This window comes from Girardinichthys multiradiatus, chromosome 22 (assembly GCF_021462225.1).
Source record: "Girardinichthys multiradiatus isolate DD_20200921_A chromosome 22, DD_fGirMul_XY1, whole genome shotgun sequence".
Classification (NCBI taxonomy): Eukaryota; Metazoa; Chordata; class Actinopteri; order Cyprinodontiformes; family Goodeidae; genus Girardinichthys; species Girardinichthys multiradiatus.
Genome location: NC_061814.1, coordinates 45,097,226 through 45,121,662, shown reverse-complemented (window position 1 = coordinate 45,121,662; position 24,437 = coordinate 45,097,226). Strand labels below are relative to the sequence as shown.

Sequence of the window (24,437 nt, the reverse complement as noted above, 5' to 3'; positions counted from 1 at the left end):
TTCGTTAGTATTAACCTTTAATTAAATCTGGAACATCAGATTGTCCTTAATTCGAATGGAATCAGTAAAATCAGCTGATTATATTAAATAAATTCATGAATTTTTAATGAAGCTGATCAGAGGCAGTTTATAATATTAAATCTAATGTCATTAATTGTTGGGATTTAATTTGTCAGCTCCCATCTGTCTAATTACTACTTCTTCTCCTCTTGTCTCTGCTTCCTGTACTGCTTGTAGACCTCGACAATTTCTTTGATGACGGAGGGATCGTCCAGTGTCGATACATCGCCAAGCTCATCCCCTGCCTCCATGGCAACCTTCTGGAGGATCCGTCTCATGATCTTTCCAGATCGGGTCTTGGGTAGCCGTTTCACCACCTTAGAGGGAGGAGAAGAATACTGATGTCTGATTGGCTGAGAGGCATCAGGTCAAAACAGCAAGAAGAGACTCCTCCATCCCTCCTAGGAACCAGCTCCTGAGCACCACCTTGAGGCCAGAGGAGGCACTGCAAGGAGGAGTGGTGGGAGGAGCCGATGTACAATAGGAGGTGTTATGAGGGGCAATGGGAGGAGCTATTAGGCAGTCAGCTAGATTTCAGCACGTCATTTAAAGAAATCATCTAAAAAAACAAATCGAAATCAGTTGACGGAAAGTAAACAAGAGCAACAGATTATATCCGAGACAGAACCTTGAACTGATTGTTGGTGGTCAAAGGGATGGAGACTCACCAGGAGGTGTTCAGGGACGGCGTATTTGGCAATCTTTGTAGAGACGAGTTCTCTGAGCTGCTGTATAACAGAGGGGAGGTCATCAATCAGATCCTCCTTCAGAACCACGAAGGCAAACGGGACTGAGAGTGGGCCAACATACACACATACACACACAGAAGGCTGTTAAACGGTAATCTTTTATGACTTTAAAGGTTTCAGATGATCAGTTTTAAACTCTGGGAGTCTGTCTCCATTTGAGCCAACCAGAACCACTCTGAAAATGGCTGAGCTTTGTCAGCTCTGAACCGTCTGGTTTGTGGGTCGCGGGGAAGCTGGGGCCAATCTCCAGCAGTCAAGGGGGGAGAGGTGGGGTACACCCTAGACAGATCACCAGTTCATCGCAGGGCAAGCTTCAATTCAGTTCAGTTTATTTCTGTATCTTCAATTCACAACATGTTGTCTCAGGGCTCTTTACAAAGTCAATTCAATCCAATCATCCAGATTCCCAGTCAGGTTCATACATTCCAATTAATCGTAATCATTGAACAGTTCAGTCAGATTCAGTTATTTATTCAAATTGGATAAAAAGTTTTTCTATCTAAGGAAACCCAGCAGATTGCATCCAGTCAGTGACTTGCAGCATTCACTCCTCCTGGATGAGCATGTAGAGACAGTGGACAGTCACTGGTGTTGACTTTGCAGCAATCCCTCATACTGAGCATGCATGTAGCGACAGTGGAGAGGAAAAACTCCCTTTTAACAGGAAGAAACCTCCAGCAGAACCAGAACCAGGCTCAGTGTGAGCCAATGAAGGGAAGCTAAAATAGGAGAAATATGATTTCTCTTTTTAATTTTCATCAGAACTCTTGCTGCAGCATTTTGAATCAGCTGAAGGCTTTTAACTGCATTTTGTGGACATCCTGATAGTAACGAATTACAATAGTCCAGCCTTGAAGTAACAAATGCATGGACTAGTTTTTCAGCGTCACTCCTGGACAGGATATTTCTAATTTTGGCAATGTTCTGGAGATGAAAGAAGGAAATCCTAGAAACCTGTTTAATATGGGATTTAAATGACATGTCCTAGTCAAAGTTAACACCTAGGTTTTTTACTTTATTATCAGAGGTCAATTTAATGCCATCCAGGTTAAGTGATTGACTAAGCAGTTTCTTTTTTAAAGACTCCGGTCCAAAGATGACAACTTCTGTCTTGTCTGAATTTAGAAGCAGAAAGTTTAAAGGCGACTGTGGCTCAGTAGGAAGAGTAGTTGTCTTGCAATCAGAAGGTTGTGGGTTCGATTCCAGCTTCCTCCTGCCATATGTTGATGTGCCCCTGGGCAAGGCACTTAACCTCAAGTTGCCTACCGATCTGCGTATCGGTGTATGAATGTGTGAGCGTTAGTGAGTGTGATTGGGTGAATGTGGCTCTAGTGTAAAGTGCTTTGAGCGGTCTGTATGACTGGAAAAGCTCTATTTAAGCTCAGTCCATTTATCCAAGTTTTTATATCTGAGACAAGACATGCTTGTAGTCTATCTAACTGGTTGGGCTCATCAGGATTTATGGATAAGTAAAGCTGAGTATCATCAGCGTAACAGTGAAAATGTATCCCATGCTGCCTGATAATTTGACCTATTGGAAGCATATATATAGTAAAGAGAATTGGCCCAAGTACTGAACCCTGTGGTACTCCACAATTAACCCTGGAGTTTAAAGATGATTTATCATTTACATGAACAAACTGGAATCTGTCAGACAGATAAGATTTAAACCAGCCTAGCGCTGTTCCCCTGATCCCTACAGCATATTCCAGCCTTTTTAAGAGAATATTATGGTCAACTGGATCAAATGCAGCACTGAGATCTAACAGAACCAGAACAGACACAAGTCCATTATCTGAGGCCATAAGAATATCATTAGTGACTTTCAGCAGAGCTGTTTCAGTGCTATGATGAGCTCTGAAACCTGACTGAAACTCTTCAAACAGGTCATTGCTGTATAAATGTTCACACATTTGATTAGCAACTATTTTCTCAAGAATTTTAGATAAGAATGGAAGATTGGATATAGGTCTGTAATTTATTAAATCATCTCGATCAAGCGAAGGTTTCTTAAGTAAAGGTTTAATTACAGCTACCTTAAAAGCCTGTGGTTCTGATCCATTTACTAAAGATAGATTAATCATATCTAAAATGGGGCTGGTAATCAGAGGGAACACTTCCTTAAATAATTTGGTTGGGATTGGGTCTAACATACAAGTTGAAGGTTTAGATGAAGCTAATATTTCTGATAACTCAGGAAGCTCCACAGGATCAGAACAGTCCAAACACAGATCAGGTTCTGCAGTTACTTCCAATGTTTTCTCACTTGCTGAGGATGAAGTAATCATCTTCAGGAGTATGTCAAAGATTTTATTTTTAATAGAATCAATTTTATTTAAGAAGAATCCCATAAAGTCATGACTGCTAAGAGCTAAGGGAATGGATGGCTCAACAGAGCTATGACTCTGTGTAAGTTTAGCAACTGTACTAAAGAGAAACCTAGGATTATTCTTGTTCTCTTCTATTAATGATGAGAAATAAGTTGTTCTAGCTTGGTGAAGTGTCTTTTTATACAGCAATAGGCTATTTTTCCAGATTAAGTAGGAATCCTCTAGGTGTGTAGAGCGCCATTTTCTCTCCAATTTTCTAACATTGTGCTTTAAAGTATGTAGTTCTGAATTAAACCAGGGAGCTAGCCTCCTATGAATAATTACCTTCTTTTTCAAGGGGGCTGCATTGTCTAATGCATCACGCAATGATGATGTAACACTATGAACAAAAGAATCAATTTGTGAAGGGGCAGAAACAGAATTATTGCCCTCCACTGTGTTTTTCAGTGATAATGAGGAAATTAAAAGTGGAACAGATTCTTTAAAGGTTGTTACAGCATCGCCTGATAATGATCTACTATAATGACATTTTCTTTCAGGTGTGGAGTACTCTGTTAAATTAAACTCAAAGGTTATTAAAAAATGGTCAGACAGGACAGGGTTATGAGAAAATATTGTTATGTCTTTACACTCAATGCCATATGTCAGCACAAGGTCCAGAGAATGAAGACAAAGGTGGGTAGGTTTGTTAATGTTTTGAGCAAAGCCAATTGAGTCTAAGATAGCATTAAAGGCTATATTTAGGCTATCACTTTCAGTGTCAACATGAATGTTAAAATCCCCCATTATAATAACTTTATCTGTATTTAACACTAAATCAGATAAAAGGTCTGAAAACTGATCTAAAAATTGAGAGTAAGGACCTGATGGACGGTACAAAACAACAAAGAGGTTTTAGTGCTTTGATATTTGAATGAGGAAAACTAAGGATTAAATATTCAAAAGAGTTGTAGCTATTGATTGGTCTGAGACTAATCAATAAATTGGACTGAAAGATAGTTGCAACTCCTCCTCCTCGCCCAGTAATTTGAGGAATGTGAAAATTTTAATAATTAGTAGGAGTTGACTCATTTATAGTAACATAATCCTCTTGCTGCAGCCAGGTTTCTGTGAGGCAAAATAAATTAATCTGATTGTCACAAATCAGGTCACTAACTAGCAATGTCTTTGAAGAGAGAGATCTTATGTTCAGTAAGCCACATTTAATTGTTTTATTTTTCTTTTCAGTCTGAGTTGTGTTTATTTTTATTAGATTTTATTTTAAAATTTATTCAATTTTGGCCGTGGGCGAGACACTGTCTTAATAGGGTAATGGGTGGGTAGCAGTACAGAAGCTGCAGAGAGGAGTGTTAAACTACGACCCTGCTTCCTGGTCTGAACCCTGGGTTGTCAGAGTTTTAACAGCTTTTTCCAGGATGCTTTTGGGCAGTTTGTCTCCATGTGAAGCTGCACCGAGTGACCAGCAGGGGGCAACAGAGCGTCAAACTGCAGTTTTTGGTTGCCTTTAAACAAAGGTTCCGCAGAGATCAGAATCAGGTGGCTCAGTCCAGCCCTGAGGTTCTACCAGGCGATCAAGACTCTGTCTCATTGGAGGGGTGTTTCCATTCATTCTGTGCGGGCTTTTATTGTGAAAGGGTCCAGAGTGATGGTCTCAGAGTGAAGGTGTGTCTACAGGTCTCACCTTCTCCTTTGATCTCATGAGGAGTTCCAATCACAGCAGATTCTGGAACAGCTGGATGCTCGTCCTGCAAACAAAACAAACGTTTCCAGACCTACTTGGTGAACAGATCCAGTTCCTCAACTCCAAACACATTAGGAGAGATTGGTTCTGTTCAGTCAAGCTGCCACCAGAGGGCGTGACTATGCTATTTTAGAAAGAGAACATTGAGATGGAAGACAGAACATCAGAACTTTAGAACATATTCATGTGTTTATTTATGTCACAGTCAGAGGTGAAATGTTCTTCATTTCTTCTGCATGTTCTTGAATTTCCTGTTTTTACTTCAATTCTTCAACTTTTGTTTTATTTTCTCAACCAATTGGAACCTTTAAGACTTTGGGGTGGTCTGAGAAACACCTCCTGAAATGATTTTAGAGCCCAGAAATTTGACTGAAACTAGGAGGGAAAACTCTGACAGACCTTCAGGAGGTCCAGAGAACCGTTGATCAAGACCCATTAAACAGGCAGGCCTGGACCAGGAGTTCTGTACTTCAGGATTTCTTCTAATTTCTGTCTGGCTATAATATTCAGATCTGATCAGGTTCTGGTCCTGTTTTTCTCCCTGTTTATGGTTATTGTCCCTGCTTATTAGTTTGCTGTTCATATAAGTCTACATGTTCCCATGAGTTGCAACAGTTATTTATTGAAGTTCTGTACTGGTTTCCATCCCAGGATTCTTTCTGTTGCCCGACTGGCCACCATCTTTAATAAGGTTTCTGGAGTCCCTGTTGGTTTCATCCCAGATTACATCTCAGTTTACTATCTGGAAAACTTCCCTGAGAATGGAACATGAGGATCAAACCAAGGATGGACTCGACTCCTGCAAAGCGTCCAGTTTTACCAGAGCGTCCTCGATCTCAGCTGTCCCGAGCCGGTGGCCACTGACATTGATGACGTCGTCTATGCGGCCCGTTATCTGGTAGTATCCGTCCTCTGATCGAAAGGCTCCGTCTCCGGTGAAGTAGTGACCTGCAGAGGAAACCGTGAGCTCACAGCCAGGATGTTCCTCCAGAGTATCTGGGGATCCTACTGACCAGGATAGGGTCTGAAGTATGAGTTGATGAACCTCTGGTGGTCTCCATAGATGCTCCGAGCCATTCCAGGCCATGGTTTACTGAGGCACAGAGATCCGCTGACGGAGTTCCCACTTAAAGCTTCACCCTGAGGACAGCAGGAGAGAACGTTAGACAGGGAACATCAGGGAATGTTAGAGGAACATTAGATAGGACACAATAGGGAACGTTGGGGATTGTTACAGAGGAAACATTAGAAATAATGTTTTATTCTGGTTCTGTTTCAGGTTTAGACTCTTAGAACTCTGCTGGATCCTGAGGACAGAAGGTCTGTGTTAAGGAGAACACAGATTAATGTATTACCAGAATAACATTCCTGCTGTAGGAATGTTATTCTGGTAATACATGAATTTCCTCTTAGAGTTAAATGGTCCAAATGAAATGAGTTCTGGTTCAGATGAGCGGATTGCAGTGAAAGTGAGGCTCCCTCTGAGGATCCTAATCTAATCTAATCTAATCTAATCTGCAGCAGATGAGGAGCACTCCAAGATCATGGGAGCAAACAGCTGTTGCAACGCCGCCATCCCGAGCCAGGGTCACACAGGTCAACCAGACGCCCAGATTGGACTGGAGCCAATCAACCCTCTACCGGCCAGGAATCAGACGGATGCTTACTGTCAAACCCCATAGTGGGTCAGACCAGGGACTCGAAGTCTGAACCAGGTCAGAAGGTCGAGGAGATGAAATACAACAACAGGAAAACACAAAGACAAAGAAATAAGTCTGAAGACAGAGAGAAACTACCTAAAGACCCACATAAGGACTTCACACTGACACAGAACACCTACAGAACCACCTCAGATGGACAGAATTACAGAACCTGATCAAATGTTCCAAATACAGTGGTGTGAAAAAGTATTTCCCCTCCGCCTAATTTCTCATTGTTTACATGTTTGTCATGAGTGATTTCTTGTTTGTTGTAATCAGGCCTGGGTGTGGCTAGAGAAAGTGAACTCAGGTGTGATAAACTACAGGTAAGTTTAGACAGGGCGGGCAATCGGTTTTTCACACAGGGCCATGCAGGTTTGGATATTTTCTAAAAACCTTCATTTAAAAACTGCATTTTGTATCTAGTGTGTTGTTTTTGACTAATATTTACATGAGTTTGATGATGCTAAACACTTCAGTGTGATAAACATGCAAAAAAAAAAAGAAATCAAGAAGGGCCAAATACTTTTCATACAGAAGCAACAGAGATGAAGCTTTTCCACCGACTGCCAATCAGTTCAGAGAAAAAGCTGGACCCTCAATCTGGTAAAACCTTTTCGGTCAATTGGATCGGCTCAGTCGGGGTCTCTGAACCACATTCTGGATCTTTTCCTGTCAAGTTCTGTTTCCTTCATGACCTATCCTCTAACTGTTGTATTGTGAAAGACTGATCTCAGAACCTCCAGGCTGATATGACCCAGCTGGACATTATGACCTTTGAGATCCATCAGAACAAAGACAGGTTGGACAAAAAACTCTGGACACCTGGTACTGTTGCATGTAGGACCTCACCTTCTCTCCCATCAGAACCGGCTGGATGCCGAAGAACGGCCTCATGGCCATGGCCGGAATGATAGGGGCTCCATGGTCTGCAGGATGGGGGGCGATGCAGACTCCTCCAGTCTCTGTTGAATAAAAGAAAGGTTAAAGCGATGGTCCGGTCCGGTTCTGTCAATCTCTGTTTTTCCTTTTAGAGGATTAGGGAGTTCTGATCCAACAGCAAAAAATAATAGCGATTCATTCAGACAACCTTCCTGCACTTCCCCCGTCTGCCACCAGAGGTCCCCACACCTAACTGCTGTGATTTTATCTCTAAACTTCTTGGAGATTTTTTGGACTCCAGCGTTTAGAGCAGCTGGACAAGAGTTCAAAGCAAGTGATTGTCGAGGAATTGGGTCAGAATCTCCATGATCCCTCCGGGGGAGGGGGGGTCCTTAATTCTTTCTCTGTAAAGCTGCAGATGTTCTGCTGTTAATCGTTCCAATTAGGGTTTAAACTTCAGTGAGGAGACAATCAGAAGGACTTAAAGTCAGATCAGCTTTCAGGACCACAAACACACACAGAGGGAGAAACAAACATGGACACCCTGGGAGGATCTAACTGACTTAAATGACTTATGCTCTCCAAGGAGAGAGGGAAGATTCCTGAAGGAGCTTCTCCAGCTGCTGAGATGTGTTTCATTATTCTTTCAGATGGTTTTACAGGAACCTCTGTTTGCAGGTTTCAACTTGATTTGAGACAGGAGAGGAACTAAAGTCTCTCAGACTGGTGAAGATACATTCACCAGCAGCTCAGAATCAGGATTTTATCTTATTTTACTCCCAACGTTATCATGTGGGGAGTCTCACCTGTCTGCCACCAGGTATCCACCAGGGGGCAGCGCCCCTCTCCAACCACGCTGTGGAACCAGTGCCAAGCCTCGTGGTTGATGGGTTCCCCCACTGTGAAGAACCAAACATAGAGCATGGATCATTTTCTGACACCTACCAATCCTGAGCTGAACCTGAACCAGGTGGAGCAACACTAAGGGATGTCTTTCAGAACACGGAAGGACCAGGATGTCAGACATTGTACTGCAGAGGTGGACACAGGTTACTAAAACCAACCAACAACATGAAACATTCAGAGCTCCACACTGATATGTTCTCATCAGGTTTCAGCTTGTTTGAGGAGGACCCAGGCAGCATTACAGGTTCTACCAGAACACACCCAATGCTGTTCTGTTTCTAACCTGCACAGGGACGCCCTGACTGTTACTCAGGGCTGCTAAAACCCACCAATGTTGATCACATCTAAACAGGCTTCATGTGTTGGTTTCTAATTGGCTGTAGAGTTTTCATCAGAACCTGTTAATAGGAGCTTTGGGTCGTTTAAGTTCTGTAGAGACCAGAAAGTCCAGCTGAGTTCAGAGAGTTTAATCAGAGTTTATCAAATCTTCATGTCCTTAAATAAGTTTGAGAGGTCCAGTCTGTCTGGTACACTGCAGTGGACCAGACCACTCTATAACACCAATTCTCACCCTGGTGCAAACGCCCACAACAACAATTGTAATTCAGTTATATAATTGTTTGCATTGGATCATCAGAACTTGTATCATTATTTATTTTGGGCCTAGACTTCATGTCGGCGCTGATCCTATGTGTGAAAGGAACATATCTGTTATAGTAGTGGGACTTCTAGCGATGTCCATGTTCCTTCCTGTGCAGTGTTCAGACATCCGGGCCTCTCTTCTGGTTCCGCCACAGGGCAGCGTCTCACTAAGCTGCCAATGATGAAGTGTTGTTAGAGAGAAACAACTAGAACCTTCTGACCCACAACCACAGAGAAGAAAGTTATTCTGAGTATCATAGTTCTGATTCAATCTCTGTAGACCACCACAAGATCAGGGTCCAATAACTGCACAAGCTGGTCTAGAGACATTAAACTAGGGGTGCACCAATTAATCGGCTGGCCAATCGATCGGCGCCGATTTCCTTCATTTTGGGTGATTGGCAGATACCTTTATGTGAAACCGATCTTTCCCACCAATCTTATCTACCTTTTTGCAAAGGTCTGAAAATCACCCACTGTCCCCTTTTGGACAGAGAGCTGATGACAGACTCACCCATCAGGTCATATGCACGGTTCACAACTGTTGACAACATAAGATTGGAAAACTGAAGGTCTGTTGTGATCTTATGACACTTGCTAGTGTCACTTATAAAGAAAATCGGTATCGGCCAAAATTGGAATCGGCAGGTCAGGCGTTTGAAAGATCGGTAATCAGTGATCAGCCAGAAAACTGCTGTCGATGCACCTCTAATTAAAACCTATGATCACATCTAACCAACCTCAGGAAAACCTCTGCAAAAAATATGAACTTCTCAAATTAATGAAGCTGCTTGTTGAAGTTTCTGGTGTATTTTTGGATCCATGAAGCAGATTTTATGCTGATGACACCCTGATGTTTGTTGTTTACCAACTGAACAGCTTCCTGTTGGGTTCAGGTTGTGGTCATATGTTCGATCCCGATGTCCCACCTGATCCCAGCGTCCTCAGAGATGATCGGTCGTACTTCCTCACCCAGCTGTCGTTGTACTTCAGCAGCAGCCGCAGGGCCGTTGGCGCACCGTAGAACTGGTTGATCCTCAGTCGCTCCACCGTCTCCCAGTACCTGCCTGGAAGACAGCAGCAGGATGAGTCACATATATGTCTGTGTTACTTCCTCACGTTAAGGCTCCGCATCTCACACCTAAAGCTCTAACAGGACCTGCTTAATGATGCTTTTTCTTTCTGGAACCACCTTGCGGACTCCATGTCTCTTTCCAAAACCCTGCAGGTCAAGGTCACCTAACAGAGATAACAGTCGACACCACCTTCTGAGGAGGGTGTGTTGGGTCAGAGCCGTTCTGACCAATCAGAGCTCAGAGGGAGCTCAGGGCTCAAACAGCGGAGGTCATCTGTATAACTGCAGATCATAAAACAATGTTAACGAGGTTAATGAGTGACTGAAGCTGCAGACACTGTCTGAAGTTCCTGTTATCTGTCAATGGAACCACTTCCTGCTGCAGGTGAGACTCACCTGAGAGGACTGATGGAGGTTCATAGCAGCTGAAACAGCGATACACTGAAATCAAAGCAACAGATCTGTTCCTGATTCTTCCATTAATGTCATGCCGATCCTCTGAAGACACACTGAACCAAAAACATGATCAACTTCACCTCAGAAGCTTCATTTCATCTAACATCCATCCATTTTGATAAAGCTTATAGTTAGAGTGGCTTAGTTTATCCTGAACTATCTCTGTAGTTATGCTGCTATAGGCTTAGGCTGCTGGAGGACATAATGACCACTTTCACCCTCTTCGCTACATTCTCATACTACTCTCCAATTTTGCATTATTTGCTGTTATGTCAGCTTTTAACTTTATTCTCTCTTTTCTCTTCCTAGAAGCTACACCTGGCCTGGCTCTGTGTCTACCTGTGACACCTTTCTGGAGAGGGGCATCGTCCGAGCTTCTGCTGGCAACAACTTAATGCTCACCTTCTACAGATGATCCACATGGCCCTGTCTTTTAGTGTTTAACCCTTTCTCTCTCCTAGACATGGCTACTGACTGAGCTTCTACTGTAACTAACTCTATGTGCTCTCTTTCAAACTCTAACCTTGAAAACTGGATCAGAGTTTATCTGTTCTTTCTTTCTAGATGAAACGTCTAAAGGAGCTACATCCATTAACATTTACTTTTCCTTCCCATAGAAAGTACTTCTGGATCAGTGCTTCTTTGTTCTCTTTGTGTCTCTGCTCTGTTCTCTCAAACCCTCAGTGGGTCGTGGCAGATGGCCGCTCACACTGAGCCTGGTTCTGGTTCTGCTGGAGGTTTCTTCCTGTTAAAAGGGAGTTTTTCCTCTCCACTGTCGCTACATGCATGCTCAGTATGAGGGATTGCTGCAAAGTCAACACCAGTGACTGTCCACTGTCTCTACATGCTCATCCAGGAGGAGTGAATGCTGCAAGTCACTGACTGGATGCAATCTGCTGGGTTTCCTTAGATAGAAAAATTTTTTATCCAATTTGAATAAAAAACTGAATCTGACTGAACTGTTCAATGATTAGGATTAATAGGAATGTATGAACCTGACTGTTGTGAAGAACCTTGAGACGACATGTGTTGTGAATTGGCGCTATATAAATAAAACTGAATTGAATTGAATTGAATTCATTCCTGCATCCCAAGCTGCAGCACAATGTTCAGAAGATCTGTGGATTAAGAGCAAATTGCTGAACTGATTAAAAACAAAGTTCCTCACAGAAGGACTGGAACTGATTCACAGATTCCTCCCTTTCCAGAGAAAAACATCATGAAACCATCCAAGGAACCAGGAGGAATTTCATGGAGCACCACCAGCTGGACTGATCCTCTGTTTCCTCACATGGTTCTGAATCAAGACCCATCATTCACCAACAGCTGATAGAACCGCAGTGCTACACCAGGAGGTTGTATCATGGTATGGGCTTGGCTCATCTCCTCTGTGATGCAGCATTGAAGCAGAAAAATACAGCAGAGATTTTAGAGCAACATCTGCTGCTTTCAGGACCACATCTTCTCCAGGAGCAGGACAGTGGAAAACCACATTGCTGAGGAAGAAGAGGGTATAGCTGCTTGACCCACTGATATCTGTTACAGAATGCTGAAGGATTCAAGAACCGGAAATGGGACAAAGACAAGGTGGTTCTGTTGAACACCTGGGGAGGAACAGGAAGATGTTCTTCTGGAATGTTGCAGCCTGAGATGCAGGAGCAGATGAAGTGAAGCTGATCAGATAAAGCAGGGAGTACTTTGGACTCTGTCTGACAGGATCAGACTCACCTGGATCTGGGTACAGAGGTGTGCTCTCGAACAGGACAGTGGTGGCGCCGTTACACAGCGGGCCGTAGACCACGTAGCTGTGTCCTGTGATCCAGCCGATGTCCGCCATGCAGCCGAAAACGTCACCTTCTCGGTAGTCAAACACAAACTGGAACAACACAAACAATCAGAGTTCTGGTGAGTTCTGGACTCAGTTTTAGTTCAACTCACAACCTGAGCTGAAACATCTAACCAGTGAATTCAGCCAGCTCTGATGATCTGTTAACACCAGCAGACTTCCTGATGAGATCCAGGGATTTTAGTGAATGTGGACAGTTTTTCACATCCATGAATCTGCAGCTTCATCAGATATCTGAACATCTCAACCAAAATCCTGGAGCTCCTCAGGTCTAATGTGGCTCTAAAGTCTCCAGATCTCAGTCTAACCGAGTGTCTGACGGATGTTCTGAAGCAACAGGTTTGGTCCACAGAGGTTCCACCTTGCACATTCCAGGACTTAAAGAATCTTCTGACAGCCTGGAGCAAGATCTAACACCAGACCTTCAGAGGTCCAGAAAAGTCCTGAATGAAACAGGAACCCTGCTCAGTGCCAGCCAGGTGGTCATAATGTTCTGCTTGAACAATGTGCACACAAATTATATCAAAGTAATGAGCATGATGAGATCTCACCTTATCTGACTGAAATGAAGAACCAAGGTTCTCCATGTTTGGATGTACAGTACAGACCAAAAGTTTGGACACACCTTCTCGTTCAAAGAGTTGTCTTTATTTTCATGACTATGAATATTGTAGCTTCACACTGAAGGCATCAAAACTATGAATTAACACATGTGGAATTATATACTGAACAAAAAAGTGTTAAACAACTGAAAATATGTCTTATATTCTAGGTTCTTCAAAGTAGCCACCTTTTGCTTTGATTACTGCTCCACACACTCTTGGCATTCTGTTGATGAGCTTCAAGAGGTAGTCACCTGAAATGGTTTTCCAACAGTCTTGAAGGAGTTCCCAGAGATGTTTAGCACTTGTTGGCCCTTTTCCCTTCACTCTGCGGTCCAGCTCACCCCAAACCATCTCAATTGGGTTCAGGTCCGGTGACTGTGGAGGCCAGGTCATCTGGCGCAGCACCCCATCACTCTCCTTCTTGGTCAAATAGTCCTTACACAGCCTGGAGGTGTGTTTGGGTTCATTGTCGTGTTGAAAAATAAATGATGGTCCAACTAAACCCAAACCAGATGGAATAGCATGCTGCTGCAAGATGCTGTGGTAGCCATGCTGGTTCAGTATGACTTCAATTTTGAATAAATCCCCAACAGTGTCACCAGCAAAGCACCCCCACACCTCCTCCTCCATGCTTCACGGTGGGAACAAGGCAGGTCGGGTCCATCCGTTCACCTCTTCTGGGCCGCACAAAGACACGGTGGTTGGAACCAAAGATCTCAAACTTGGACTCATCAGACCAAAGCACAGATTTCCACTGGTCTAATGTCCATTCCTTGTGTTCTTTAGCCCAAACAAGTCTCTTCTGCTTGTTGCCTGTCCTCAGCAGTGGTTTCCTAGCAGCTATTTTACCATGAAGGCCTGATTCACACAGTCTCCTCTTAACAGTTATTCTAGAGATGTGTCTGCTGCTAGAACTCTGTGTGGCATTGACCTGTTCTCTAATCTGAGCTGCTGTTAACCTGCGATTTCTGAGGCTGGTGACTCGGATGAACTTATCGTCCGCAGCAGAGGTGACTCTTGGTCTTCCTTTCCTGGGGTGGTCCTCATGTGATCCAGTTTCTTTGTAGCGCTTGATGGTTTTTGCGACTGCACTTGGGGACACTTTCAAAGTTTTCCCAATTGTTCGGACTGATTGACCTTCATTTCTTAAAGTAATGATGGCCACTCGTTTTTCTTCACTTAACTGCTTTTTTCTTGTCATAATACAAATTCTAACAGTCTATTCAGTAGGACTATCAGCTGTGTACTGTATCCACCTCCTGCACAACACAACTGATGGTCCCAACCCCATTTATAAGGCTTGAAATCCCACTTATTAAACCTGACAGGGCACACCTGTGAAGTGAAAACCATTTCAGGTGACTACCTCTTGAAGCTCATCAACAGAATACCAAGAGTGTGCGGAGCAGTAATCAAAGCAAAAGGTGGCTACTTTGAAGAACCTAGAATATAAGACATATTTTCAGTTGTTTCACACTTTTTTGTTCAGTATATAATTCCACATGTGTTAATTCATAGTTTTGATACTTTCAGTGTGAAGCTACAATATTCATAGTCATGAAAATAAAGACAACTCTTTGAACGAGAAGGTGTGTCCAAACTTTTGGTCTGTACTGTGTATTATTCTGAAGCAGAACAAAGACCACACTTTCAGGTTTTCACACACTGGTTCAGATGTTCTTCACCAGCAGAACAATCATGACTGTGGAACCAGCTCCCAGTTTTAGTCCGTGAGGCAGACACCCTGTCTACTTTTAAGGCTAGGCTTAAAACTTTCCTTTTTGATAAAGCTTAGAGTTAGAGTGGCTTAGTTTATCCTGAGCTATCTCTGTGGTTATGCTGCTATAGGCTTAGGCTGCTGGAGGACATAATGACCTCTTTCACTCACCCTGTCTTTCAGTGTTTAACCCTTTCTCTCTCCTAGACATGGCTACTGACTGAGCTTCTACTGTAACTAACTCTATGTTCTCTCTTTCAGACTCTAACCTTGAAAACTGGATCAGAGTTTATCTGTTCTTTCTTTCTAGATGAAACAACTAAAGGAGCTACATCCATTAACATTTACTTTTCCTTCCCATAGAAAGTACTCCTGGATCAGTGCTTCTTTGTTCTCTTTGTGTCTCTGCTCTGTTCTCTCAAACCTCCAGTCGGTCGTGGCAGATGGCCGCTCACACTGAGCCTGGTTCTGGTTCTGCTGGAGGTTTCTTCCTGTTAAAAGGGAGTTTTTCCTCTCCACTGTCGCTACATGCATGCTCAGTATGAGGGATTGCTGCAAAGTCAACACCAGTGACTGTCCACTGTCTCTACATGCTCATCCAGGAGGAGTGAATGCTGCAAGTCACTGACTGGATGCAATCTGCTGGGTTTCCTTAGATAGAAAAACTTTTTATCCAATTTGAATAAATAACTGAATCTGACTGAACTGTTTGAACTGAATAGCTTTCATTGGGATGGATGTACCTGACTTGGATTCTGTATGATGGGGCTGACAGGGAAAGTGTGTTGAGACAACAGGTGTTGTGAATTGGTGCTATAGAAAGAAACTCAACTGAAAGTGAATTGAACTAGTGTTAATTTCAGTGAGACCTGTACGAGAGGAGTACCTGGTGAGTGATGGAGGCATAGAGCAGGTATCCAGCCTGAGTGTGGACGATGCCTTTAGGTTTTCCAGTGCTGCCTGATGTGTAGAGCAGGAAGAGAAGGTCCTCGCTGTCCAGAGGTTCTGCTGGACAGACCCCAGGCTGAGAGGACATCACCTGAGGACAGCAGAGGAAGGTAGAAAGGACTACAGGACAAGTAGGATGCTACATGGTATACTGGTTGCATGTGGATCAGGTAGTCTGGTGATGTATGCATTAGGTGCATTGTGTCTGTTCTGGTTCTGTTAGATCTCAGTGCTGCATTTGATCCAGTCGATCATAATATTCTCTTAGAAAGGCTGGAATATGCTGTAGGGATCAGGGGAACAGCGCTAGGCTGGTTTAAATCTTATTTGTGTGACAGATTCCAGTTTGTTCATGTAAATGACTAGAAACACAGTCCCTCCAGCGCATCCTGGGTCTTCCTCTGGGCCTCCTCCCGGTGGGACGTGCCTGGAACACCTCACCTGGGAGGTGTCCAGGAGGCATCCTAACCAGATGCCACATCAACTGGCTCCTCTCAACGTGGAGAAGCAGCGGCTCTACTCTGAGTCCTTTATATTCTCTCTTTTCTCTTCCTAGAAGCTACACCTGGCCTGACTCTTTGTCTACCTGTGACACCTTTCTGGAGAGGGGCATCGTCTGAGCTTCTGCTGGCAACAACTTAATGCTCACCTTCTACAGATGATCCACATGGCCCTGTCTTTCAGTGTTTAACTCTTTCTCTCTCCTAGACATGGCTACTGACTGAGCTTCTACTGTGACTAACTCTATGTTCTCTCTTTCAGACTCTAACCTTGAAAACTGGATCAGAGTTTATCTGTTCTTTCTTTCTAGATGAAACGACTAAAGGAGCTACATCCATTAACATTTACTTTTCCTTCCCATAGAAAGTACTCCTGGATCAGTGCTTCTTTGTTCTTTTTGTGTCTCTGCTCTGTTCTCTCAAACCTCCAGTCTGAATTGAATTTAATTGAAATTAGTTACATATAGGGCTGCACGGTGGTGCAGTTGGTAGCACTGTTGCCTTGCAGCAAGAAGGTCCTGGGTTCAATTCCCAGCCAGGGGTCTTTCTGCATGGAGTTTGCATGTTCTCCCTGTGCATGTGTGGGTTCTCTCCAGGTACTCTGGCTTCCTCCCACAGTCCAAAGACATGCCTGTTAGGTTAATTGGTCTCTCTAAAATTACCCTTAGGTGTATGAATGAGTGTGTGTGTGGTTGTTTGTGTGTTGCCCTGCGATGGACTGGTGACCTGCCCAGGATGTACCCCACCTCTCACCCATAGACTGCTGGAGATAGACACCAGTTCCCCCACAACCCACTATGGAATAAGTGGTAGAAAATGACTGACTAGTTACATATGATTCTGATGGACTGGATTAGGTGTATCAATTTCTTTTGGATTGGCTGTTCTAGCTACAGTGATTGAGTATGGATCAGGTAAGTCGATAACTTTCTGAACCGGGCTCTCTACAACATATCGATCATGTGTCCCACCTCTTCTAGTGGGATGTCCAGCTTTCCCATCACTGCAGGGTGTTCAGTCCTTTGAGAGACGAAGACATTTTGGACAGATGGACAGCTTTTCACTGCAGTGTCCACAGTGGCCTTGAGTTCGATGAATCGGCCTCCCCTCACACCTTGGTTACAGGTGATCACTGCTCTGCACTGAGCTGACAGAGAACACACACAGGTCAATGATTTTTGGTCTTTATGAGCTCCAATAAGGTGTGGGTGTCCTCAGGGATGTATACTGGCCCCTCTTAGGATAATTTCTTCTGAAAAAGCTTTGTCTGAAAATCAAGTGTGTTTTTCTGCCCAAACTGCATCAAGAACCAGATTTGAATGAAGACTCATGAGTGAACCGCCAAATTTCTGGGTTCCTTCTGAGATTCATAAAACCTGCTGTTTGTTTGTCTTCCAGGATGAAGGATGAACCTTTGAACCTGAAAAGATGCTGTAAAGCTATAAGGATAATCCATGTTTGGAGATAAAGAAGACTTCACACAGTGGTGACAAGATTCCTGTTCTGAAACCTTAGATCAGATTCTGGTACCAACTGGGTCAAATGTGAGAACACAACTAACCACCTCTTCATTTAATCCTTTTCTCTTTGGTGTTTAAAGACATCTGGAGGCAAATCTTCCATAGTTTAATGAGAATAAGGTTTTAAAGTGATTCAACTCTTTAACTCTTTTAGAGTTAAATTCAACAACAACACAGAACAGCAATCCATCAGCATGATACTTCCTCCACTGTGTTTCATCATAGAAATTTCATCTTTCCTTTTTGGACTAGAACCACTCGCCTCCAGCTGAACCCAGGTCAGTCTGAAGGTGTTTTCCAGATGTGCCACAGACTTTCAGAGCTAGTTTTGGTCTCCTTGTTCTGGAAATAGTGTTACACTTTGAAATCTCTTTATGAAACTTTAAGCTGTGATAGAACAAGGTTCTGTTGGACCTGACATGGTTTGTTTCTTTGGGTTTTTCTATGACAGCAGCAAACATGTATCTTGTCTGTTTTCAGGAACATCGGCATAGTTTGGTTCATTGAGCTCATTACGAAAGGCCGAGTCTCAGGTTTAGCTCAAGTCCAAGTTGCTTTTATGGTTTAAAGTCTTTATTGTTCTTGTTGATCAGTAACATTTTATCACCCTGCTCCATCATGTCGGATGTTTGTGTTTAACCCCCTGTAGTTTCTGCTGTGCACCTCTGCAGGATCTCTGAGCTTCATGCCTCAGCTCATCATATATTTTGGCCTTAGAATAAGATTTTGACACCAGCTGAACAGTTAACAATAATTTGACACAGATATAGAAATGTTTTAATGATGCATGCTGATGCAAACATACATCCTGGTCCTAAACTCTGTTCTACATGACTAACAGGAAGGAGCTGGTAATGATAATTGTCCTTCACCATTTATTAGCTGAGCGATCAGACTGAAGGAGGTGGCTGTGATCTCCTGTTAGCCAGGTGTTGCTCAGAGCACAGAACAACCAGAACACAGCTTTCCCCTCCATCCTTCCTACCTAATGTTTGTTCAGAGGACCACACCACAGAGGGATTAGACCTGCAGTAAGCTCGCTGCTTGCTGTGTAACATGCAGTGATGGAGCGTCTCTGAGTTGAAACTGGGATGGACACTTAAAACAAAGGCATGTCATTTGGGGTCAAGAGGTGGGACAGGTACTGTTTGGTTTGTGTAAACTCACACACCATACTTTAATGTTCCCACAAAACTCACAAGCTCAGCATTTCAGCATATTTTCAAAACATAAACAACAAAAGCATGTTTTTACTGGATGCTAGTGAAAAAAATCCCAACCTTTCCACACAGCAGCTTTCTTATTCACATCTTTTCTGAGAAATGGTATGGATGAGCATTAGGACGTATTTATGAAATGCTTTTCTTTGTCCAGGCTCGACAACATTTTAGTCACGGATTCATTACATTTGTTCCTGTTGATTTGTGTTTGTGTTTTGATTAAAAATAGTTGGGAGAGAGTGATGAAGACCCGACCTCTACAGAAACACAACCTCTAAAGTTCCTCCTGCTGCTCGGAAACATCGCCCTTGGTTTTTTCTCAGCATTGACCTCCACTGCTCATCACACTGACAGTGGATCTGAGCTCCAGTCTGAAGGTAAGGTAAGTTTATTTATATAGTGCTTTTCAGCAACGAGACACTCAAAGTGCTGGGGAAAAACTGTTGGCTTCTTTTCTTTCTCCTGCAGGATGAAGAGTCTAGAAATGTTCCAGAACTTTGTTTTCTGATCCCTTACAAAGATTAATCCCGAGTCCCACAGCTGTTATGGTCTGATTATTACAGATATGACGCTAGCAGGAACAATTCTCTAGTTTTCTAGAACCATGACAGTCCTTGGAACATCAAATATGCTCAGATCCTTATTTAAACAATGCAACAGTTTAATTCTGTTTCTGAACCAATCATCATCAGCCCGTCAGAGCAAACAGTCACCTTACCAAACTGGTAAATATAACTCATAATAAAGCTCATTTAACACAGGTGTCACCCATCTGAGGCACAAAGAAATGCTCTGAAGATCACTTCTGACCTAAGGTCAGCCAGAGCAGCGGGTCAAACCTCCCTGAAGCTTTAACACCACATAGACAGGCTTGATCTGGAGTGTTCCTCACTGGATATTTTTTCAAGATAATGGAGAATAAATATCAGTTTCCCACTGTGGGGGTACCACTAGGCTTGGTGCTGGGACTCTTTTTATGTCAAGATATCCACCACCTTATTTTGTCCAGTCTTTCATTTAATGTATCACTACTAAACAGTTATATGGGTTGAAGCCCCTTCTGGACCGCTGAGTTCCTCTAAGAAATGTTGTCTGGTTCTGCATTCCCCCTCCAAACTGTTGTCACTGGTGGCTCCACCATGGTACAACCAGCTAATATCAAAGTAGAGGGTGGGTTTTCTCTCCACCTTCAAGCCTCTCCTGAACTTCTGAAAACTTTCAGCTAACCGCAGAGAGAGAACCAGGGTTGTCCTGTACTGAGAACCTGGCAGAGGAAAACTTACCATCCTGAATCCTTCCTGCTAATGCCTCGGAGCTGAAGCCGGCAAACACCACCGTGTGCACCGCACCGATCCGAGCACACGCCAACATGGCAGCTACAGCCAGAGGCGAAACAGGCATGTAGATGGCCACTCTGTCGCCTTTCTGGATCCCATAAGTTTTCAGAGTGTTGGCGAGGCGGCAGGTTGTCTCCAGAAGCTCCCTAAGAGAGAAAAATCATGGTAACTATGTATTTTATAAGAAATTAACGAGGAAGCAGGAACACAAAAACTCCTTCCTGTGAAGATCCATGTCATTTTTAGCTATTTTCAGTTCCAATTTAGAAAGTCTGATTACTTGTTATTGTGAGCTTCTGTCTTTAATTTGGTTATTTACTCTTTGTGCAAACTGTCTACTCTATACAGATGATGGTGTCATATGCAACATAAAAGTTTCTCTTCACTCAAACAGTTCTCAGCAGAATCTCTCTGCTGATTAAAAATCATCAAGCAAGGTTTTAGTTTTTAAGATTTTTTTGCAGCACTTTATTTGTCAGGAAATGGGTGGTGAGAGATGGGAAGACATGCGGCAAATGTTGCTGGAGCCGGGACTCAAACCCGGGACAGCCATGTTGAGGCCTCCATATATAGGTTGTGCACTTAACCCCATACACCATCAGCGCTGTTGTTGAGGTTGTCTTTGGAGATAACCTAGTTCAGGATCAGTCTCTCGGTTGTTCAGGTTTCACTTTCCTGCAGGTTTATGGAGCTGTAACATCCTAATGATGATAAGTTGAACAGGATCATCTTCAGCTCTGCAGCAGTTATCATATATACATATATTTATATATATATAATATACAGTACTGTGCAAACGTTTTAGGAAGGTGTGAAAAAATGCTGTAAACAAAGGATGCTTTCAGAAACATAAATGATTGTTTATTTTTATCAATTTACAAAATCATAAGTAAGCGAACCCACACATACACTCAAAGTCATTAAGAACTATCTGCAGCGTAAAGAAGAACAAGACTTACTGGAAGTGATGGTCTGGCCCCACAGAGCCCTGATCTCAACATCATGGAGTGTGTCTGGGATTACATGAAGAGACGGATGTGAGGAAGCCTCAATCCACAGAAGATCTGTGGTTAGTCCTCCAAGATGTTTGGAACAACCTACCAGCCGAGTTCCTTCAAAAACTGTGTGCAAGTGGACCTAGAGGAAATTATGCTGTTTTGAAGGCAGAGAATGGTCACACCAAATATACATTTCTCTTTTGTTCATTCACTGCATTTTGTTGATTGATGAAAAGAAATGATTAACACTTCCATTTTTGAAAGCATTTTTTCCACACCTGCCTAAAATGTTTGCATAATACTATATATATAGTCAGTCAGTCATTTTCTACCGCTTCTTCCATAGTGGGTCACGGGGGAGCTGGAGGCTATCTCCAGCAGTCTATGAGTGAGAGGCAGGGTTCACCCTGGATAGGTCACCAGTCCATCGCAGGGCAACACACAAACAATCAAGCACACACTCATTCACACACCTAAGGGCAATTTAGAGTGACCAATTAACCTAACAGGCATGTCTTTGGACTGTGGGAGGAAGTCGGAGTACCTGGTGAGAACCCACACATGCACAGGGAGAACATGCAAACTCCATGCAGAAAGACCCCTGGCTGGGAATTGATCCCAGGACCTTCTTGCTGCAAGGCAACAGTGCTACCCACTGCTATATATATTTATATATATATTTGGTGTTTGTACCTGTAGGAGACCTTCACCTCAGTGCCAGGCTCGTCCCGCTCCCAGATTAGAGCCACCCGGTCCGGATGAGCGTCCACATGGACGTCCAGGCAGTTCACTGAGACAGAAATTCAAACAGAACAGTGAGGGGCTGCAGTCCAGATCAGGAGGAAACATCATTAGGCACCAGCAGGTTAACAAAGAGTTTCAGCAGGAAAACCTTAGAAGCTTCAGGCCTCAGTCTCTTTATTTCACCACACAGAACTTTTGGACCTAACTAGTCTACTCAGACACTGCTGGACAAAAGCATGGCAGCGTTACAATGGAAACGTACAGTAAATCAGGTGTTTGTGAGCCTGTTTCCATCATTGTGGTGGAACTGAAATCATCCTGTAGGACCAGTAATAAGACTGGTTTTGAAGGTTCTGGAGAAATTACCGTCTTTTTCAGATGGTTTTTCAGTATTTCACTGAGAGGATTGGGAAATAAGCTTCATTCTTTTCAATTCAATTCAAAGATACTTTATTGATCCCCGAGGGGAAATTAGAAGTCCAGTACAACCCATCCAAACATACATCATGACACAAGACAAGGGGGGACGGGTCACCGAGGCTTCTTTCTCCTATTTTAGCTTCCCTTCATTGGCTCCCTGTTAAATCCAGAATATAATTTAAAATTCTCCTCCTCACATATAAAGCCCTTAATGATCTAGCTCCATCATACATCAGAGATCTGATTGGTCCATATGTTCCTAACAGAGCACTTTGTTCTCAGACTGCAGGTTTACTGGTGGTTCCTAGAGTCTCTAGAAGTAGAATGGGAGGCAGATCCTTTAGTTATCAGGCTCATCTCCTGTGGAACCAGCTCCCAGTTTTAGTCCGTGAGGCAGACACCCTGTCTACTTTTAAGGCTAGGCTTAAAACTTTCCTTTTTGATAAAGCTTATAGTTAGAGTGGCTTAGGTTATCCTGAACTATCTCTGTAGTTATGCTGCTGTAGGCTTAGACTGCTGGAGGACATAATGACCACTTTCACCCTCTTCGCTACATTCTCACACTACTCTCCAATTTTACATTATTTGCTGTTATTTCTGCTTTTAACTTTGTTCTCTCTTTTCTCTTCCTAGAAGCTACACCTGGCCTGACTCTGTGTCTACCTGTGACACCTTTCTGGAGAGGGGCATCGTCCAAGCTTCTGCTGGCAACAACTTAATGCTCACCTTCTACCAATGATCCACATGGCCCTGTCTTTCAGTGTTTAACCCTTTCTCTCTCCTAGACATGGCTACTGACTGAGCTTCTACTGTAACTAACTCTATGTGCTCTCTTTCAGACTCTAACCTTGAAAACTGGCTCAGAGTTTATCTGTTCTTTCTTTCTAGATGAAATGACTAAAGGAGTTACATCCATTAACATTTACTTTTCCTTCCCATAGAAAGTACTCCTGGATCAGTGCTTCTTTGTTCTCTTTGTGTCTCTGCTCTGTTCTCTCTAACCTCCAGTCGGTCGTGGCAGATGGCCGCTCACACTGAGCCTGGTTCTGGTTCTGCTGGAGGTTTCTTCCTGTTAAAAGGGAGTTTTTCCTCTCCACTGTCGCTACATGCATGCTCAGTATGAGGGATTGCTGCAAAGTCAACACCAGTGACTGTCCACTGTCTCTACATGCTCATCCAGGAGGAGTGAATGCTGCAAGTCACTGACTGGATGCAATCTGCTGGGTTTCCTTAGATAGAAAAACTTTTTATCAATTTGAAGAAATAACTGAATCTGACTGAACTGTTCAATGATTACGATTAACTGGAATGTATGAACCTGACTGTTGTGAAGAACCTTGAGACGACATGTGTTGTGAATTGGTGCTATATAAATACACTGAATTGAATTGAACTTCAGATGATTATTCCTTATATTCTGTTTAAAAACAGTATTACGAGCAGTTTACAGGATGATTTGCTTGTTTTGTTTTGTTTGTTTCAAGGAGACAACAGAACCCACATTTCTGTGGACCGTCTGCATCGTAATCAGGTCCCACTGTGGTCAGACAGGACCACTGTCCAACCGGTGTGGGACAGGTTCAGAGCTGAGATCCAAGGGTCCAGATCCACCAGCTGTGAAGAGGATCCAACGGCAGATCCTGTTCTGTTCTTTTCTGTGTTTTGTTGTGTTTTTTATTCTTGTTAAAATAATTTATTGCATCAGAATCTGGGAGGAAATCCCTGCAATAACCTTTCAAAATTAAGTCCCTTCAAATATCCCCTGACCTCTCCAACATTTTAATCTGACTCAATAGAATTCAGTTTGGATTCATTATAAGTGTGGTTATTGTATAAAACTGGGAAAACATCCTGTCTGTGGATCTGTAGAACATATTTTCTGTAGAGTATATTTTCCTTTAGAACTTGTTTTTCTCTGGAACATGTTTTTTCAGTAGACATTTTTTTGCTGTGAAATTTGTTTTCAAGGGGAACATGTTTTCTGTAGAACTTGTTTTTCTGTATTTTTATATATATATATTTTTTTGCTGTGGAACATGTC

General features: G+C 43.0%; 1 protein-coding gene across 3 annotated transcripts in view; it reads right to left on the bottom strand.

Moving 5' to 3' along the window:
- The window catches only part of acss1 (acyl-CoA synthetase short chain family member 1), a 36,601-nt gene continuing 12,164 nt past the window's right edge, over positions 1-24,437 (bottom strand). Inside the window, exons 2-14 of one of the 3 annotated variants that reach the window (XM_047350995.1) lie at positions 21,926-22,022; positions 20,181-20,380; positions 17,129-17,304; positions 15,596-15,748; positions 12,270-12,417; positions 9,940-10,077; positions 8,269-8,361; positions 7,433-7,545; positions 5,894-6,020; positions 5,701-5,828; positions 4,821-4,884; positions 729-850; positions 1-377 (exon numbers count right to left, since the gene is read on the bottom strand). In XM_047350995.1, coding sequence (XP_047206951.1) covers positions 195-377; positions 729-850; positions 4,821-4,884; positions 5,701-5,828; positions 5,894-6,020; positions 7,433-7,545; positions 8,269-8,361; positions 9,940-10,077; positions 12,270-12,417; positions 15,596-15,748; positions 17,129-17,304; positions 20,181-20,380; positions 21,926-22,022 — 1,742 coding nt within the window. In that variant the 3' untranslated portion in view covers positions 1-194. The remainder of the gene's footprint in view (positions 378-728; positions 851-4,820; positions 4,885-5,700; positions 5,829-5,893; positions 6,021-7,432; positions 7,546-8,268; positions 8,362-9,939; positions 10,078-12,269; positions 12,418-15,595; positions 15,749-17,128; positions 17,305-20,180; positions 20,381-21,925; positions 22,023-24,437) is intronic. The other 2 variants (XM_047350997.1, XM_047350996.1) reach the window with 2 other exon arrangements.